Source organism: Erinaceus europaeus, chromosome 22 (assembly GCF_950295315.1).
Source record: "Erinaceus europaeus chromosome 22, mEriEur2.1, whole genome shotgun sequence".
Taxonomy (NCBI): domain Eukaryota; kingdom Metazoa; phylum Chordata; class Mammalia; order Eulipotyphla; family Erinaceidae; genus Erinaceus; species Erinaceus europaeus.
The window spans coordinates 6,412,245-6,427,685 of NC_080183.1; the positions used below are offsets into that span (position 1 = coordinate 6,412,245).

The 15,441-nt window shown below is 50.4% G+C and overlaps 1 protein-coding gene across 6 annotated transcripts in view; it reads left to right on the forward strand.

Annotated features, from left to right (window-relative positions):
- The window catches only part of CCDC88C (coiled-coil domain containing 88C), a 494,884-nt gene that overhangs the window by 11,940 nt on the left and 467,503 nt on the right, over positions 1-15,441 (forward strand). For 5 of the 6 annotated variants that reach the window (XR_009547242.1, XM_060181205.1, XM_060181206.1 and 2 more), the window contains exon 3: positions 4,582-4,690. Coding sequence is in view for 4 of the 6 variants with exons in the window: in XM_060181205.1 (XP_060037188.1) it covers positions 4,582-4,690 (109 nt within the window). In the remaining 2 variants the exon portion in view is untranslated. Of the gene's footprint in view, positions 1-4,581; positions 4,691-15,441 lie in introns of those variants that run through there. The other variant, XM_060181204.1, reaches the window with a different exon arrangement.

Here is a 15,441-nt window from a genome sequence, read left to right on the forward strand (position 1 = left end):
AGGAATGTCACCACTGACAGCTGCAAAGGGTCTTGTGGATGCTCTGGGGCTCCTGTGTGAAGGTGTTAGCGGCCTCAGGCTGGTGGCATAGGATCCCCGACTGATTAGTGACTGCAGTGGCCAAGGTGTCAGCAAACAATAAGCAGACAAACAAGGCGTTACTGCAGTACAGGGGCTCCTGTTGTAGTTGTTAAATATTTACTCAGTGATGGTATTGGAATTAATTATTATTCGTTTTTTTTTTTTTTTTTTGCCACCAGGGTTAACACTAGGCCTTGGTGCTTGCAGGGTGGCTCCACTGTTCCAGGGGCCGGCCTACCTTCCTTTCTTTCTTATTTCTTTTTCTTCCTTCCTTCCTTCCTTCCTTCCTTCCTTCCTTCCTTCCTTCCTCTCTTTCTTTCTTCCTTTTTTTCTTCTTACAGAGACAGAAAGAAGTAGAGAAGGAGAGAAAGGGAGGCACTTGCAGCACTGCTTCACCACTCCTGAAGGTTTCCCTTGTAGGTGGAGACTGGGGGGTTTGAACCTGGGTCCTTGAGCATGGTAACCTGGGCTTGTGCTTTACCAGCTGTGCCACCAGTCTGCATTTATTTCTTTACTTATTTATTTCACACTACCCCAGGCATGATTTCAGAGCCTCATGCACTGCACGGGCCACTGACCTCCCAGGTTCTACTTACTTACTGTTTTGTTTTGTTTTGTTTTGTTTTGTTTTGTTTTGTTTTGTTACCGGAGGACTGCTCAGCTCTGGTTTATGGTGGTGCTGGGGATTGAACCTGGGGCTTTTGGAGCCTCAAGCATGAGAGTCTGTTTGCAGAACTATTATGCTATCTGCCTCACACTCAACTTTACGTTTCTTAAAAATTATTGTTATAGGGGCCTGGGTTGTGGTGCACCTGGTTAAGTGCACACATCAGCACACAAAAAGCCCTGGGCTCAAGCCCTTGTCCTCACCTGCAGGGGGAAGTTTCATGAGCAGTGAAACAGTGCTGCAAGGATGCATGACCCCCTCTCCATTTCTGATACAGGGAGAAGTTGAGAAGGAAGGGGGAGTAGAGAGGGAGAGAGATGAGAGCCACCTGTAGCTCTGCTTCACTGTTGAGAAGCTTCCCTCCTCAGGGGGGAGTCCAGGTCTTGAACCCAGGTCCTTGAGCACTGTAACTAACGTGTGTGCTCAGTCAGGTGTGCTACTGCGTGGCTCTGCAGGTCTCTTTATTTCTCCCTCCTTCCCTCTCAATTTCTTCTCTTTAAATTTCTCTCTGTTGCTACCCAATAAATAAAATATTTATAAAAAAGTATCATCATCATTATTGTTGATGAGGGAAAGAGGAAACGAGAGTGGAGAGATGCCACAGAACCCTCTACCATCCCTTGAGCCTGGGAAGGCACTAATCTTTCTACAAGGTGAGCTCTCCCAGCCCAGTGGCTGAGTTTGAAACAGGCTGCATACAAAACAAAACAGAACAAAACAAAACACAAAACAAAACACAGTACTTCTAGTACCACTGAAATGCTTTCAATTTGTAGATCTATCTATGTGCATGTCGGCTGAGTTTGTACTGATTCTTGGCTTCAAAGGAGCTGGGTGGTGCTGAGGTTGAGTTGCTGTCTTAAACCTCCTTCCTGTGCCTCTCTAATCGTTGAGGAAGGCGGAAGAGGTCGTGGCTGTCACTTGTGTTAGCCCTCAGGGTCACCCCCGCTCAGGGCTCTGATACAGAGGAAACCCGAAGATGGGTCCCACTTCAGTCAAGCTTCCTCCGTTGTGTTGGGGCTGAACCGAGGGGCAGGAGTGCTTCATATAGAAACCCGAACACGGCACAGAAAGGGGGCATCAGTGTGTTCTCCCGTGTCTCTTCCTCACAGAGGACCCAGTGTGGAGACTTGGGAGAAGTGTTCTATGTGTCTATGAGGAAATGTGCCTGTCACTTTGATTTACAAATATTGTTAAGAGAGCAGACTTTTAAAAATTTACTTATTTTAGTGAGAGAGAAAGAGACACTAGGTCACTGCTTATCTCTTGGTGATGGTGGTGCTGGGGATTGAACCTGGGACCTCAGAGCCTGAGGCATGACAGTCCTTTGCAGAACCATTGTGCTGTCTCCACAGCCCCTCTTCCTCCTTTCATCACAACCTGTCCAGACATTTGCCCAGGATTGCAAAATAAATGACATTCCTGGGACTTCCTGTGTGAATTCTTTGTGTCTCTCCTCTCACATTTAGTGTTTCTTTTTGCCGCCCTGTCCACAGCTTGGATGGAGGATGTCGGGTCCCCAGGTGGGTTTGTGTCCCTGGGGTACAAATGACAGGCAGGACTAGCAGCTAGCAGCTTGGTTACAGGAGAGGGACCTCGGGCCCTGAAACAGAGTAGTAATGATGTCACCAGTCTATGAAGTCAGAAAATCTGCCTTTCTCCCCCTTTTCTTTTCTTTCCTTTCCTTTCCTTTCCTTTCCTTTCCTTTCCTTTCCTTTTCCTTTTCCTTTTCCTTTTCCTTTTCCTTTTCCTTTTCCTTTTCCTTTTCCTTTTCCTTTTCCTTTTCCTTTCCTTTCCTTTCCTTTCCTTTCCTTTCCTTTCCTTTCCTTTCCTTTCCTTTCCTTTCCTTTCCTTTTCTTTCTTTCTTTCTTTCTTTCTTTCTTTCTTTCTTTCTTTCTTTCTTTCTTTCTTTCTTTCTCTCTTCATGAGAAAAATAGGAAAGAGAAAGATTCAGAATCAGACATCACTCAGTACATGTGCTGCTGGGAATTGAACTTGGGACCTCATGGTTGAGAGTCCACTGTGCCACCTCCTGGACTATATTTCTTTTTCTTTTTTTTAATGAATTTTTAAAATTATTTATTTTCCCTTTTGTTGTCGTTGTTGTTTTATTGTTGTAGCTATTGTTGCTGTCGTTGTTGGATAGGACAGAGAGAAATGGAGAGAGGAGGGGGGAGAGAAAGACAGACACCTGCAGACCTGCTTCACCGCCTGTGAAGCGACTCCCCTGCAGGTGGGGAGCCGGGGTTCGAACCGGGATCCTTATGCCGGTCCTTGTGCTTTGCGCCACCTGCGCTTAACCTACTGCGCTACTGCCCAGCCCTCTTTAATGAATTTTTTATGCTTCTTTTAACAATATTTTCTTTGTTTTTATTTTATTGGGTAGAGACAGACAGAAACTGAGAAGGATGGGGAAGATAGGGGAGGAGACAGAGGACATGTGCAGCCCTGCTCCACTGCTGTGAAGCTTCCCCACCTGAACATGGGGACTCGGGGCTTGAGGCCGGGCCCTTGCACGGGGTAATGTGTTTGCTCAGCCAGATGCTTCCTGTATTTCTCGGTATTCCACATATTTTGATTGATTAGCTTGCAATCCTTTTAATCTTGAAATCTATTTGCAAGCAGGATAGTGATTTATTTTTCTTTTAATGTGGCATCAAAAGATGAATCCAGGATCATGTGTGTGATACCCAAGTGACCTCCCCAACTCAGCATTTTATTTTATTTTATTTTATTTTATTTATTTTTGTTTGTGGTTATCGCTGGCACTCAGTGCCTATGTGATGCCACTGTTCCCTGTGGCCTTTATATTCTTCTTTTTGATAGAAGATGAGAGACAGGGAGAGAGATAGAAAGAGATACAGCTGTGACACTGCTCTGTTGCTTGTGAAGCTGCCTTCCCCACAGCAGGTGGGGAAGGGGGGCTTGAACTTGGGTCCTCGTACATGGTAGTTATATATTGTACAGGGCTGAGCTACCACTGGTCCCCCTCAACGTTCTCCTTTTTTTGTTTTTTTGCCTCCAGGGTTATTGCTGGGGCTTGGTGCCTACACTGTGAATCACTGCTCCTGGAGGCCATTTCTTCCCCTCTTCTTGCCCTTGTTGTTTATCCTTATTATTGTTATTTCTGCCATTGTTGTTGGATAGGATAGAGAGAAATTGAGAGGAGAGGGGAAGGAGGAGAGAAAGATAGACACCTGCAGACCTGCTTCACCGTTTGTGAAGCGACTCCCCTGCAAGTGGGGAGCCCGGGGCTCAAACTGGGATCCCTACTCTGGTCCTTGTGCTTTGCGCCGTGTGTGCTCAACCAGCTGTGCTACCGCCTGGCCCCCAATGTTTTACATTAAAAAATTTTTTATTTACCAGAGCACTACTCAGCCTTGGCTTGTGGTAGTGGAAGGAATTGAACCTGGGACCTCTGGTGCCTCAAGCATGAAAGTCTTGCAGAATCATTATGCTGTCTCCCCTACCCAATTGTTGACTTTTCAATTGCGCGCATGAGAGAGACAGAGAGCCTAAGCACTTGTCCATGGGGGAGAGACACCACAGCACCGGTCCACCATCCATGGTGCTCCTCTGCTGCCAGCCAAGTTACTGTGTGTGGTGCTGTGGCTCGAACCCGGGGTTCTCATACAAAGTAAGGAGCTCAAACAAACAAACAAAACAGAGCGAGGATCTGTCCCCACCGGTGATCTCCTCTTCAGTCCGGCACCGTGTGGTGCAGAGGGGGCTCCTGGTGGGGGAACGGGGCAGCATGGATCGGGGGCTGGGAAGGGGAGGAGCGTCTGCTGGGCTCCTGGTTGCCGTGTGACCCCATTGTCCTGTCCGCGCAGAGACCCCAGACCCACCACCCAGCGTGTCAACAAGCACGTGAACAATGACGTGAACCTGCGCATCCAGAACCTGAGCATCCTGGTGAGGAGCATCAAGACCTACTACCAGGTGAGGATAGTTCGGGCCCCGGCGTGGTGCCCGCTGCCGGTCGCTGCTCTGCCAGGTGAATGTTCCTGAGCTCTGCAGGCGTGCTGGCACGCCTAGGGTTCCCAGAGACCCACCTGGGCTTGCACCTGGTACCCCAAGCCTGCTGTCTAATGGGGATCCCCCACATCTGGGGGTGTTCATACAGGAGTCATTCAAAGGGGTGATGGGCAGGGTGAACCATTTGGGCTAAGAATGTTATCAGGACCAACATAAGGATCCCGGTTCGAGCCCCCGGCTCCCCACCTGCAGGGGAGTCGCTTCACAGGCGGTGAAGCAGGTCTGCAGGTGTCTGTCTTTCTCTCCTCTTCTCTGTCTTCCCCATCTCTCTCCATTTCTCTCTGTCCTATCCAACGACAATGACATCAATAACAACAACAAGAAAACAATAAGAAAACAAGGGCAACAAAAGGGAATAAGTAAATAAATATTAAAAAAAAAGAATGTCATCAGCAAGCCTCTGGCCTCAGGGGAGAAGGCTTCTTGAAGGATGTGACTCCTCAGGGGAGAAGGCTTCTTGGAGGAGGTGATCTTGAAGGATGTGACTTCTCAGGGGAGAAGGCTTCTTAGAGGAGGTGATACATGGGCCTGGCCTAGAGCAGTTGTTTGCTGATAGCCTGGGGCCTTCCTGGTCCTGGTCCTGAAGGCTCACAGCCTGTCCTGCACGGGCCTCTGGGGCAGAGGTGGGGAAGGTGTGCTGTGGTCTGTTCCTTCCTGTTCATTGTGGTGGAAAGCCAGCTGTTGTCCCGCGTGTGACCAGTTCTCTGTATAAAGCACTGCGCAGCTCCACCACCCAGACACAATCACTGTGGAGTTTATGTTTCCTTCCAGCTTTGGCCTGAATGGGCTTTCTTTCCCACCCTCCCACTCAGCCCTGCAGACAATCCCGTGTCCTGCCTTTTCCCCTTCCCGCCCCGCCGCCATCAGAGCAGGAACAGAATTGATTCTTACTTCGAAAGGACATTCAAGGAAGTTCTGCAAACAAGGACTGCTCCCTGATCCTGTCTCCAACTTTGCAAAAGCCACTCTTCTGGGCTTGAGGGCTTGCATGAGGGAGACAGTTATTTTTATTTCAAATATTTACTGACTTATTTTTTAAAAACATTTTTAAATATTTATTTATTTTCCCTTTTATTGCCTTTTTTTATTGGTAGTGTAGTTATTATTGTTTTTATTAATGTTGTTGTTGTTAGATAGGACAGAGAAAGATGGGGAAGACAGAGGGGAGGAGAGAAAGACAGACACCTGCAAACCTGCTTCACCATCTGTGAAACGACCCCCCTGCAAGTGGGGAGCCGGAGGCTCAAACCAAGATCCTTAATCCGGTCCTTGTGCTTTGTGCCACGTGCACTTAACTCGCTGCGCTACCGCCCAACTCCCTACTTACTTATTTTATCTTTAATTTTTTTTTTTTATTATTACCACCAGGGCTATTGCTGGGGTTAAGTGGTGGAGGGAGTTGAACCTGTGATAAATGCCTGCTGTGTGTGTGTGTGTGTGTGTGCACGCGCACACACACACACACCTGCCCATAGACTTTCCCGGGAGGTGGGGATCTGGCTGAGTTTCTGCTGGTGGCTCACTGCATGCCTCACTCACTGTGTTCTGGGGGCACTGCCCCCTCCCAAAGTCCTCTTCTGCAGAGTATGAGTCGTGGATCTGAAACCCACAGTTCTACAGGGGCTAGAGATGGCTGGGAACCGGGATTTCAGTGTTTTAAGGGCTAGGAGTTTCCTGAGTCCCTAAACTCAGCTTGAGGAGGCAGAAGGCAACCAGGGTTCCTTCTGACAGTGGACACACAGCCCGGGCCCGCCTTTCTTCCTTGGATCTATCTCCCCTCCCAGCTTTGAAAGTGAAAAGCAAAGCAGCGCACGGAACAGCAGTAAGAGCTTGCCTGGTTGTCTGTTGTTCCAAACAGATGTGAAACATGTAGGTCTTTTACACACTTGTTTTAGATTTTTTTTTTTTTGCCCCCAGGGTTATTGCTGGGGCTTGGTGCCTGGGTGCCTGCATTAGGAATTCACTGCTCCTAGAGGCCGTTTTTTTTCCCTTTTGTTGCCCTTGTTTATCGTTATTATTACTGTTATTGCTGTCGTTGTTTTTGGATAGGACAGAGAAATGGAGAGAGGAGGGGAAGACAGAGAAGGAGAAAGATGGACACCTGCAGACCTGCTTCACCACTTGTGAAGTGACCCCCTGCAGGTGGGGAGCCAGGGGCTCTCGAACCCCGATCCTTCAGCCAGTCCTTGCACTTGGAGCCGCATGTGCTTAACCCACTGTGCTACCTGGCCCCCTAGCTAGACCTTCTTTTTTAAGAAAGATGTCTTGAGTGGATGTGGAGGGAGGGAAGAAGAGAGAGACCTAGAGCATCACTTGGGCATATGCGATGCCGGGGATCAAACTTGGGGCAGAAGTCTGGTGCTCTGCCCGCTGCACTGTCTCCTGGGTTGAGATATCTATTTTAGGAGTTTCACTCCTCTGAGCCAATGTTTCCAGATAGAAAGAGACAGAGAGGGAGGAGGAGACCACGGCACCAGTGCACTGGAGGCCTGGCTTGAGTTAGGGTCTTGTGCAGGGCAAATCAGGGGCCCTATCCTGGCGAGCTACCTTGACAGCACCTCCTTTTAAAAAAGATTTATTTATGAGAGAATCAAGGTAATACCCCGGATATGTGCAGTGCTGGAGGTCAAACTTAAAACTCGTGCCTGAAGAGTTCAACACTTTGCTCATTGCACACCTCCTGTGCCCTTCCTCCTCCCCCCCTTTTTTTGTGCCTCCAGGGTTGCTGCTGGGTCTCAGTGCCTACACTAGGAATCCACTGCTCTCGGAGGCTATTTTTCCCCTTTTGTTGACCTTGTTTATTGTTGTTGTAGTTATTGTTGTTATTTATGTCGTCGTTGTTGGATAGGACAGAGAGAAATGGAGAGAGGAGGGGAAGACAGAGAGGCAGAGAGAAAGATAGACACCTGCAGACCTGCTTCACTGCTTGTGAAGCAACCCCCCTGCAGGTGGGGAGCCGGGGGTTCAAACCGGGATCCTTACGTTGGTCCTTGAGTTTCGAACCATGTGTGCACTATCACCTGGCCCCCTCCTTCCTTTTTTTTTAAATAATTTTTTTATAGAAGTCTCCAGTATGCTTCTACTAATGCCATTTTTTAAAAACATGCCATCTCTCTCTCTCTCTTTCTTTCTTTTTCTTTTTTTTTTAAGATTTTAATTTATTTATGAGAAAGGAGGAGAGAGAGAACCAGACATCACTTTGGCACATGTGCTCCTGGGGATCGAACTCAGGACCTCATGCTTGAGAGTCCAGAGCTTTAGCACTGCGCCACCTCCCGGACCACCTAATGCCATTTCTTTGAAAAAATATTTTATTTGACATTAGTGGAAGAGAGATACAGAGAGAAATAGAGAGAGACCAGAGCACTGCTCAGCTTATGGTGATGCCAGTGATTGAACCTCAGAGTCTTAGGCAGGAGAGTCTTTTGCAGAACTATTATGTTGTCTTTCCAGTGCTCTAGAGACTTCAAAAGAGGATTGCAGTGGTCCGAGAGGTGGCGCAGTAGATAAGGCATTGGGTTCTCAAGCATGAGGTCCTCAGTGCAGTCCTTGGCAGCACATATACCAGAGTGATGTCTGGTTCTTCCTCTCTCTCTCCTTCTTTCTTCATGAATAATAAATAAAACTTAGAGAAAGAGAGAAAGATAGATAGAGAGAGAGAGAGGGGGGACTGCAGTTACAGGGGGCCTGGGGTTGAGGCACAAGATAATTGAGGTTACCACACAATGCTTTAAAGACTAGACATAAGGGCCCGGGTGGTGGCTCACCTGGTTGGATCGACCTTCCCGTGGTGCATCCCGTGAGTACCCATTCATTGGGGAAACTGACGATCCTTCCTAGCCGACTGAATCCACATGGATCCCAGTCACTTTCAAAGCCAGCAACAAGCAGCTCAACCTGACGCTGTTGACTGGCTATGGAAGAGGGGCAAACGCTAGAAGAAGAAGTGCGCAAGGAACCAGGTTCGAACCCCCCGGTCCCCACCTGCAGGGGGAAAGCTTCACAAGTGGCGAAGCAGTACTGCAGGTGTCTCTCTGTCTCCTCTCTTTATCTCCCCCTTCCTCTCAATTTCTGGCTGTCTCTATCAAATAAAAAAAAGACAAAAAATGGAATTGTTCTTTATATTTTTCTTTCTTTTTGAGTCATTTTTTTTTTATTGGGGAGCTAGGGGTTTCCAGTGCATTTATAGGTGGGACTAAGAAATAGGGGCAGAGAGGGAGAACACAGTGAAACATGGGCTGGGTATCGTGTACTGCACCAAAGCAGAGGACTCTGAGGAAGGAGGAGGGGCTGGTGAAGAGGACCTGGGTTGTGGAGAGAGTCCAGAGAGCATTCATGGGGCGATAAGGACTTGCACCCGTGTGCCAGGGACTAAACCCATTTCCTCCCCTCTCCCTGGAGTGACCTCTGTCACTGGTGGGGCGCGAGTGCCAGTCACACTTCTGAGTCCCTGTCGTGTGTCTGTGATGAGTGTGCCTGTCTTTCTGTGCTCACATGTGTGGCATCTGTAGATAAAATGTCCCGCCTTGCCTCCACCTCTCCCTTCCCAGCCTTGTTAGATAAGCATGAGCTGACGGTGAGAATTTGGGGTTATCTTTAGGGACTTATGTGCGTGACTCAAAACTTGTGGGTAGGAGAATGAAGGGGAATGCAGGCTTGGCCCCTGTCGTGGGACCTGGGCCTCAGTGTAGCTCTGACTCACTCCTGGGCTTGGGGGAGAGGGCTGACATGGATGTGTTCAGGGCACTTAGTCCTTGGGTGGGGTTTGCTAAATGAATGCTGTTTTGTAGTGACTTTTCAGGGGGAAAGGATTGATTTCTCCCCCTTTTGAGTTGAACTGCTAAAGAGAAGAGCTATTAGGGGGACTTTGTTGATTTTGGAGGCTTATACCTATATTGAGAGGAAGTTAAAGATTCTGCTTTGATTAAGAAAAAAAAACTTTTTTTTTTCTTGAGTAGGACCCAGGCGGTGGTGTATCTGGTAGGGCACACCTGTTCTAGCCAGGTGCGGGGTGGAAGCTTCATGAGTAGTGAAGTAGGGCTGCAAGTGTCTCTTTCTTTCCCTCTCTACCTCCCCATCCCTCCTAAGTTTCTCTCTGTTCTATCAAATAAAAATATAAATATTTAAAAAATATTTTCTGAATGACCTGAGAGATGGCAGCATGTCTAGACTTAAAAGTATGAAGTCCTTTAAGCGTAAGGATCCTGGTTCGAGCCCCCGGCTCCCCTCCTGTGTGGGAGTCGCTTCACAGGCAGTGAAGCAGGTCTGCAGGTGTCTGTCTTTCTCTCCCCCTCTGTCTTCCCCTCCTCTCTTTATTTCTCTCTGTCCTATCCAACAACAACGACATCAATAACAACGACAATAATAACTACAACAACAACAACAAAACAAGGGCAACAAAAAGGGAATAAATAAATAAATAAATAAATAAATAAATAAAAATACTTAAAAAAATTTTAAAAATGAGGTCCTGAGTTCGACCCTCAGCACTGCACGTGCCAGAGTGATGCTCTGGTTCTCTCTTTCCTCTGCTGATACATAAGTAATCATCTTTTAAAGTATCTTTTAAAAGTTATTTTTTCTTCTGTAAAATATTTTATTTATTGGATAGAGATAGAGAAATTGAAATGAAAGGGGTAGATAGAAAGGAGAAACATCGACAGCCCTGCTTCACCTTTGGTGAAGCTTCCTCCCTGCGGGTGAGGGAGGCTTTGAACCTGGGTCTTTGTGCATGGTAATGTGTGTGCTCTGCCAGGAGAGTCTCTGGAGCTGCTTGGAACTCTCCAGCAGGACGGCTGTGGCTGACGGGATGGGGTGGCCTGGCTCCAGGACCAGGAGACCCCTGTTTCCTGTGCCCATGTCAGCAGTGAACTTGACCCAGGAGCTTAGCCGTTTCCTCCTGAGTGTTTGCCTTGAGTCCAAAGTTCAGGAGAGAACCTTCCAGACTGTGTTGGGCAGTGCTGGTGGGAGGGCTGTGGGAGGACCCTCCTTTCCTCTTTCCTTCCTCAGCTCCTGCACTCCACCCCCACCCCCTGGTGCAGTGAGGGGAGGAGGAAGCTCTGGGCCAGAGCAGAGGGTGTGACTGGGCGGTGGGGGCACCCAGTAGTGTTCTTTCCTTCCCTTCCTCCTTCCCTTCCCCTTCCTTTCTCTCTCTCTCTTTTTTTCTTTTTCCCTCCAGGGTTATTGCTGGGGCTCACGAATCCACTGCTCCTGGAAGCCATTTTTTCCCCTTTTGCTGCCCTTGTTGTTTTATTGTTGTTATTAATGTCATTGTTGTTGGATAGGACAGAGGAAATGGAGAGAGGAGGGGAAAGACAGAGATGGGGAGAGAAAGACAGACACCTGCAGACCTGCTTCACCGCCTGTGAAGCGACTCCCCTGCAGGTGGGGAGCGGAAGGGGGGGGGCTTGAATTGGGATCCTTACGCCTGCCCGCCAATCCTTAAGCTTCAAGTCCTCCCTCTCTTTCTTTTTCTCTTTCCATTATATATTTTCTTTCTTTTTCTTTTTCTTTTTTTTTTTGCATCCAGGGTTATCGCCGGGGCTCGGGGCCTGCACTACGAATCCACCGCTCCTGGAGGCCATTTTTCCCATTTTGTTGCCCTTGTTGTTACCTTTGTTATTGTTATTGTTACCGTTGCTGCTGTTGTTGGATAGGACAGAGTGAAATTGAGAGAGGAGGGGGAGACAGAGAGGGGGAGAGAAAGACACCTGCTTCACCACTTGTGAACTGACTCCCCTACAGGTGGGGAGCTGGGGACTTGAACCAGGATCCTTGAGCTGGTCCCTATGCTTCGCTTACCATGTGCATTTAACTCCTTGTGCTACCACTTGGTCCTCTATTTGTTTTATTTTAATGAGAGATACAGAGAGAAATGTATAGAGACCAGAGCTCTGCGTAGCTCTGGCTGGTGGTGGTGCTGGGGATTGAACTTGGGACCTCGGAGCCTCAGGCAGGGAAGCCTTTTTGCAGACTTACTCTGCTGTTTCCTCAGCCTTTCTTCTCCTGCCTCTAAGTGCCTGCATCTAGTGGGTTGAGAGAGAGGCCATGGGGAGCAATTTCTGAGTCACCTGTGAGTGTGTACAGGACACAGGACCCCCCCCCCCCATGACCTGTGGGTGACAGGTGACCCAAGCCCCACAGAGTGGGCAAGGAGTTACATTGGCAGAAAGTGGGTGTGCAGGGATGTGCCCTGTGAGAGGAACAGGCAGCCTGAGGGCTGGTGAAGTCTCCCCAGGGAGGGGGAGGTGAGGTGGGTGGGGCGCGGCACTGGGTGAGGCTGGGAGGTGGCAGACTTCCAGGGGGCAGTGGTGGCTGCCACTCTGGACTCCATCCCGGAGGCCTTGGGAGTTGGGGTGGGGGGGGTGGGGGAGGAATTTTTAGAAGGAGAGGTTTAAAAAAGAAAATGCTGACAGCATACTGGATTGGTGTCAGGAGCTGGCAGCAGTGGGGGGCGGTTTAGGCCAGGGGAGTCCTTCAGGCAGCTCTTTGGGGCCTGGAACAAGGAGAGGCAGAGGACAGGATGGGGGGCCGGTTCCTAGAGACCCATATGGGGGGCTGGAGCAGACTGCTGGGTGCCCACCTGGGGTGCTACAGGGAGGTGCATTGGGGGGCAGGGGATAAGCTCCTTGGTGCCTGTGCTCAGGGGCTGGAGGCTTGAGGGGTTCCTGGGAGGCCACTATACAACTCTCTCCCTTCCTTGTGAGCGGGGCTCCCCTGTGATGAAGCCAGTGCTGGGGACACCTGGCCACAGGCTACTGGGGGGGGGGTGCTTCCCAGGGGCTGCTGTTTGTGCAGGAAAGCAGATCGCCAGGCTTCCCTGTCCTTTGCCTTTCCAGAAGAAAGGCCCCATGAGGAGCCTACTGTATAGCGATGGGGAGGGGGGGGGGGCTGGGGACTCTTACAGGGCCGCAGAGCCCCAGAAGATAAGGAGTCAGGTGCCCGCTGGGAGCTTCCTGGGGCTGCGTCCTGAGCCCAGAGAAGTTGGTGTCCCCAGCAGGCCAGGCTTGGGGTGCCAGGGCTCCCAGGCCCCAGCAGGCGGCAGGTGCTCCTGGGGTGGCCTTGCCCCCCTTCCACTCCCACAGTCAGGCTTCTGATTTGAGATTCTGCTCCGTGAAGCTTGTCAGCATCTGCAGCAGCCACCCTGCTGGGTGGGCGGGGGTGGGAGTAGGGGGGTTGGGGTGGGCAGGAGCCTTGTCTAGAAGGGTGGGCTGGGGTGGGGGTGCCCAAACCCGGATTCTCCAGCTGGAGTTGCTGGCTGGTTCACCCTCCTGCAGGGAGGGATGGGATTGCTTCAGGCACTTGTACAAGCCATGCTTCCGGGGTTGGGCTTGGGGTGGGCAGTGGGTGGAGGTGGGGGAACAGGAGGAGCAGTAAGGCCTCAGACTCCCCCCTCCCCCCCCAGCCCTCCTCCCACCCCACCGGGCGGCAGGAAGCTGGGGAGGGCTGAAAATTGGGTCTGAAGTAATTAGTCGAGGTGGAATTGGGCCAGGAGGTGGAGGCTGGAGGCCTATGGACCCGGGTGTGTGTGTGTTTTCCTGCTCCCAGTCTGTCTGGTCCTTGCAGGCTGGTCCTCTGGGACTCATTTACTGGTGACCCTGCTTCTGTCTTGAGGGCTGAATGGAAAGGACGGTGGACCTGGGCTCCCAGAATCCTACCTTCTGCTCCTGGGCTCCCAGGCAGCCACCTAGCTGCCCCATCTCCCTGGGGCCCCACCCCCTGAATCCCCCTACCCCCAGTGTCCCTCCTGCACCTGCCTTTCTCTGCATCTGCGCCCCTGAGTCCTGACCCCAACCTTTCTCCACTCAGCCTTCATATTCATGTCTACCCTTTCCTCCAGCACTCACAGCCTGCTTGTCGTTTGAGAAACCTCATGTTTTCCAAGTAGGGCAGTGCTCTGGGTGGGAAGTTGGGGAGGGGGCTCCCCGCTCCCCATGGGGCTAGAGATCTGCCTTCTGGAAGCAGAACCAGAGCTCCAGCCTGCTCCGGTGAGGTGGCAGCTGGGGGCCAGAGAGGTCCCGTTTGAGTGAGGGGAGGTGGAGGCACACCATCTCCCAGTTCTCCAAACTCAGGAGAGTTACAGGGTGTGGCCAGAAGAAGTATAGTTGGAGGAAACTGGATTTCTTAAGTTTTTAAAAAGGAAACAGCAGCAGCAACAACGAAAAAAGGTCTTTGGGGCCCTGGGTTGGGGTGTGAAATACCAGGGGCAGCAGCTTTGATGTTGTAACTGGTCTGCCAGGAGGAGTCGGAGGACTTGTCTGGGCAGGCTGCCCCCCAGGGCATGCTGGCTCCTGGCCAGGGCTCCAAGCTCTTTGTGATTCAAGGGTTCTTTCTGGACCAGCCACCTTCTCTGTAGTGGCATTTGGGGCCTGGTCCCTGCGATATAATCTTCAGTCTTGCTTTTCTAATAATGGGGCAGGGGGTAGAGAGAGTAACTAGGTCGCTACTTGTCTGAGATGGGTGGGCTGAGCTGGGGCTGCATGTGGGGGGCCATACCCCCCAGTTCTGTTTGTGGCTGCTGTTTGGGGTGGGCAAGCAGTCTCAAAATGGGGGTAACTTGCTTTGCACTGGCAGGTCTCCCTTTTGGTTTGGGGGTGGATTTCAGCTACTTGGGAGGAATGGGGTTTTATAAGTGGGGGGGGGTCACTCTCTACAGAGGGTGGGGGTGCAGTGCAGCTTTGGTGCATGAGAGCTTTCCTCTCATGTTGGTGCCTGGCTGGGAGAGGGCAGCTGGTCTACCTTCTCAGCTGGCTCCATGGAGTGCAAAAGGAGGAGGGAGGGGAGCCCCACTGCTTTGTCAACCGGAGGGGGGTTCATTCTTCAAAGGGACTGGGACCTAGCGTGTTAGCAGCTGTTACCTGGAGTCATTACGCCTGTAAACAGGGGTCATGCTCAGTGTGTTTTTGGGCTGTCACGAGGCGCAGGTGAACAGGGCAGCTTTGGGTGCTCTGTGGGAGCACTCGCCTTATATCCTGCTGGCAGGGGCGCCTTGCCACGTGTGTGGACAGAAGGCAAGAGATCTGGGTAAATTCTTAGCATGGAATCCCTGGGCCAGGGGCAGGAGCACTTTGAAGGCTTTGGCTACTTCTTTCTGCAGTTGATTTTAGTTTATTATTATTTTAAAATACTGACTTTTAGAAATTTGATGGGACAGATAGAAATTAAGAGGGGGGGCGAGAGAGGGAGAGAGACACACCAGAGACACCTGCAGCACCGCTTCACCATTTGTGAAGCCTCACCCTTGCAGATGGGGAGCAGGGGCTTGAACCCAGGTCCTTATGCATAGTATATTGTTATTATTTTTACAGTCCTTTGTTTTCATTTGCTGGCTTGCCCTGAAGTACCTTCCATACTGTGTTGGTAGCTGTTAAAACCCTCTCCTGCGGTGGTCATTCTGCAGACTCCTGAGTGTCTGCCTCGCTGTGAAGCTCTGAGATCAATGTCTTTTTGATTATTGCTGCTGTCGTTATTATTTTTACTATTATTGCAGAGAGAATGAGAGGAGGGAGAAGAGAGAGAGACCAGAGCTCTGCTCAGCTCTAGCACAAGGCGGTGCCACGAATTAAATCTGGAGCCTCTGGGGCCTCAGGCTTGTGAACTGGTGCTCTAATGGGCTGAGCTCAACTCCCAGCCCCAGACGCCACTTATTCTTTTAT